This window comes from Vombatus ursinus, unplaced genomic scaffold, assembly GCF_900497805.2.
Source record: "Vombatus ursinus unplaced genomic scaffold, bare-nosed wombat genome assembly UNPS02014832.1, whole genome shotgun sequence".
In the NCBI taxonomy this organism is placed as follows: Eukaryota; Metazoa; Chordata; class Mammalia; order Diprotodontia; family Vombatidae; genus Vombatus; species Vombatus ursinus.
Genome location: NW_020954610.1, coordinates 63115825 through 63119224, shown reverse-complemented (window position 1 = coordinate 63119224; position 3400 = coordinate 63115825). Strand labels below are relative to the sequence as shown.

Sequence of the window (3400 nt, the reverse complement as noted above, 5' to 3'; positions counted from 1 at the left end):
AACATTGTTTTCAAACCCTCCTCCCTTGCCTATCTGTCTTTACCCAGATGACCCATCTCACCTTTCCTGGGGCTGAAGTTGAGTAGCAGCAGGGTCAAAGTTAGGGTTAGCTCCATTCCCTTCATGCTGCTTCTAGCGAGTTTAGGCTGTGTAGGGAACCTCTGAAAACCCACTCCGTGGGGCACAGCCTTTTAACTGGGACAGGTTTGGGGGAGGCGTGGAGTTCCCCTGTACCTAAAGTCTGACTGAAGAAGGCATTCTTGGAGCCTCCACCCTTTCCTGTGGGTCAGGGTGTGGAAGTTCTGTTTCATTCCCTAGAACTCCTCCTTATCACCCCTTCAGTGGTAGAGTGGGGAGGGGGGGACCCTCAGGCATCAGATGAGTCATAGGCAGGTGGGACTCAGGTTCTTTCCTTTATGGTCCAATGACAAAACATGACCTCTGACTAGTCACCTGGGAGTCCATCTCTCCCCTCCCAGCAGTTCTTTCAAGGCAATTAGATGATGGTGATCTTCCAAGGTCATTGTGGCTCACTTCCATACAGTATAGCTCCTCCAGAAGTTGATATCTCCATCCTGAGTCCCCATCCCCATGTCCCTCTGTGTGCCTTTTCCTCGGCTAACTTCAGGTTCTCCCCTTTAGTGGGGACTTGAAGTCTAGGGCTAGGAAAACACAGGCTTTTTGGTCCTGGGCCTGTTGCTAATAGTTTTCTGGGCAAATTTTCCTCCCATGGCCTGAGCCACTTCTGGCTTCTTACCAGATTACTGCATTTCTTTTGTTTTCCTTATTCCCTGATGAGAGGATTTGCTGTGATTGAACACAATGGTGAGAAGGGGATAAAAATGGGGAGGGATTTCTACAGTCATAGTGAATCAGGATCACTGTGACATCCATTAGTGCATTCAAAATGATATTCAGTCACAGGAAGTGCCTTGTATTCGTGAGCCCCTATGAGAGGAGGCTCTGGATGGGAAACAATTGACACATATGTGGATGCAAACTGAGGTTAATAACAGATCTGGCAGATCCTTTTCTTCTCCCACCCTTTATTTCTTGCCCCAGCCTGTTTCTCTTATCAGGAAAAAATGACTTAGCATAGCAACTTCTACTAATTAGACATAAACTTGAGCTGATTCCCATCCTTTCCTGATTGCTAATCAGAGACAATGGGAACAGGAGACAGATTATAGAACACTACTTCAAATATTATTTTCTGGAAGATTGAATATGGTGGTTCTTCTGCCTTGTCCCTAAGCTCCAACCTTACCCCCTCCTCCAATAGCCTGTCGCCAAGACCATCTCGTCTTTCCTCAAGATGTGGAAAGCTAGTGGAACTTGCTCTCTAGATTCCCGAAGTTGGAGGGCTGTGAGGTTTAAGGGAGACAAGGGATGACAGTGATTTTAGTTCAGTGAGATAACTTTGAGGGAGAGAACTCGATTTGGGCCCTCTCCTGGAATCCAGGCAAGGACACCAGGGATCTAAGCCCTTGGAGCTTTTGGCTTGACGTCCTGGGGACGCCTGAGTGGGAAGGGGAGAATATTCTTCCATTCTTGGTGTAGCAAAGAGGGTGGGTCCAAGAAGAGATAAGGGTTAAGTTGATGCCAGGTTAATCATAGAGGCACACCACCTTAGGAAAACCTGAGTTTCTTGCCTTGTCCTGTCCCCTGGAATGTGTCAGCCTGAACAAGGAGATATGAGGTTCTTAAAAGGACTTTGGACCCCCAACCCTGACCCTAGTCAAGACCTTCTACTCAAAACCTATGGCTCAGGAGCTCAAGTACTTCTCATATCCATTTCTAATGAGGAATGGTTGAAAGACTTGAGAATGTTCAACTTGAAAAAGATAAAACTTAGGGAGACATTGTAAGAGCTAAAAAAGGGGGGAGGATGGGGATAGAATTAGACACCTTGTAGCTCCAGGCAAAACTAGGACAAATGAGTGAAGGTTAAAGGTAGATTTCTGCTGAATAAATTCCTTACAATTACAGTTTTTAAGAAAGTGAAATATATTTCCTCCTGATATTTCTCATCAATGGAGTTGATTAAACAGGCAGTAATATCAGGACATATAGGAATTCATGGGTTAGGTAAGATCTCTAAGATTCCTTCCAATTCTGTCTATATCTAGGTCAGGTTAATGACCAGCTGTATAGGGCATCGAATGAGGGTAACTAAGGTAGGATAGTGCACCTGCACCTCGGGATGGATTGAGCTTTTCATTAAGCCCAGAAACCTGGATTTCAAAGTAGTCTGGATTAGAATTTGAACAATTAAGAACCATGTGTTTTGTAAGTTGTGTGTACTTCGACTGTGTTCATCTGTTTTTACTTTAGCCTCTTAGTAATGATCACTTAAAAAAACAACAACAACAACAAAAAACTTTAAACCAAAATAGTTTTCCAGGAACTGAGTAGAAAAAAGGTTGGTTTGCTCCTTGTGGCCGTCGCTGGTAGTGGTTGCAAGTTGTCAATACCGGGGCTAGGGAATGAATAGAACTGTGTGGTACCAGTCCGTTGTAGACGTGTTTCATTTCCCCACACTTTATAGAATTATAGGATTTAGAACTGGAAGGGCCATTAAAGATTATCTAGTTCAACCCCCTCACTTTATTGATGAAGAAACTGAGGCCAAAAGAAGTTCCTCACTCAGGGATTCCGTGACATTGTCTATTTGCTAATAGAAATCCCTGATGGTGGTTCACAGATGGAGTGCTTCTGATGAATTTCACGGATGGGTCGCAGGTACTAATTGGGGATCACTGATGAGGGCGATTGGTGATACTGGTTGGTGGCCCCTTGAAGGGGGATTCCTGATACTGATGAGGTGTCCCTGATGAGGTCAACGACATTGATTTGGGGAGGAGGGGGGACTGCTGCAGCTCGAAGGGGTAGGAGAAGAGTGAAAGAAGAAAGGTAACGATTCTCTCAAACCCACAGCCTTCCCCTTGGGGTAAGGGAAACATAAGCACCAAACCCAGTCCGCACACATGGTGGTTCCCTTCCTCTTCCCTCCCCCCACCCAACAGCGGCAGCGGCAGAGACTGGCTGGCAGAGTCAGGATCCAGGTTAAATCCTTTACTCCACGGCACTGCTGGGGAGCGGCTGGGCCCCGGCCCGATAGACTGATGCTTGCTGGGTCCCCCGGGGCGGCACTGCCGGATGGCGGGGACTGCTTCGCCTGGAAGGGTGGGGGCCCAAGCCCCTGGACAGGCAGCTCACTAGCCGGGGAAGGGGTTCCAGCTTCTGCCTCTGGGGGGGTGCTGCGCTGTGGAGGGTTCACCGGCAAGGCTCCAGAGGCCTGGACTGGAGGGGCACTGGGGGCGGGCTAGTTTGGTAGTGAGGGGCGGGGCCAGGCCACATTCCGCCCTCCCCCCGCTATGCCCGCCCTCCCCCCGCTATG

General features: G+C 48.0%; 2 protein-coding genes across 3 annotated transcripts in view; both read right to left on the bottom strand.

Annotated features, from left to right (window-relative positions):
- The window catches only part of CCL27 (C-C motif chemokine ligand 27), a 1271-nt gene extending 1043 nt beyond the window's left edge, over nucleotides 1–228 (bottom strand). Inside the window, exon 1 of the mRNA XM_027839577.1 lies at nucleotides 62–228. Coding sequence (XP_027695378.1) covers nucleotides 62–125 — 64 coding nt within the window. The 5' untranslated portion in view covers nucleotides 126–228. The remainder of the gene's footprint in view (nucleotides 1–61) is intronic.
- Nucleotides 229–2378: 2150 nt separating this feature from the next.
- Nucleotides 2379–3400, bottom strand: part of LOC114026044 — a 4978-nt gene continuing 3956 nt past the window's right edge. For both annotated transcript variants that reach the window (XM_027839646.1, XM_027839647.1), the window contains exon 4: nucleotides 2379–3265. In XM_027839646.1, the coding sequence (XP_027695447.1) occupies nucleotides 3076–3265 (190 nt within the window). In that variant the 3' untranslated portion in view covers nucleotides 2379–3075. The remainder of the gene's footprint in view (nucleotides 3266–3400) is intronic.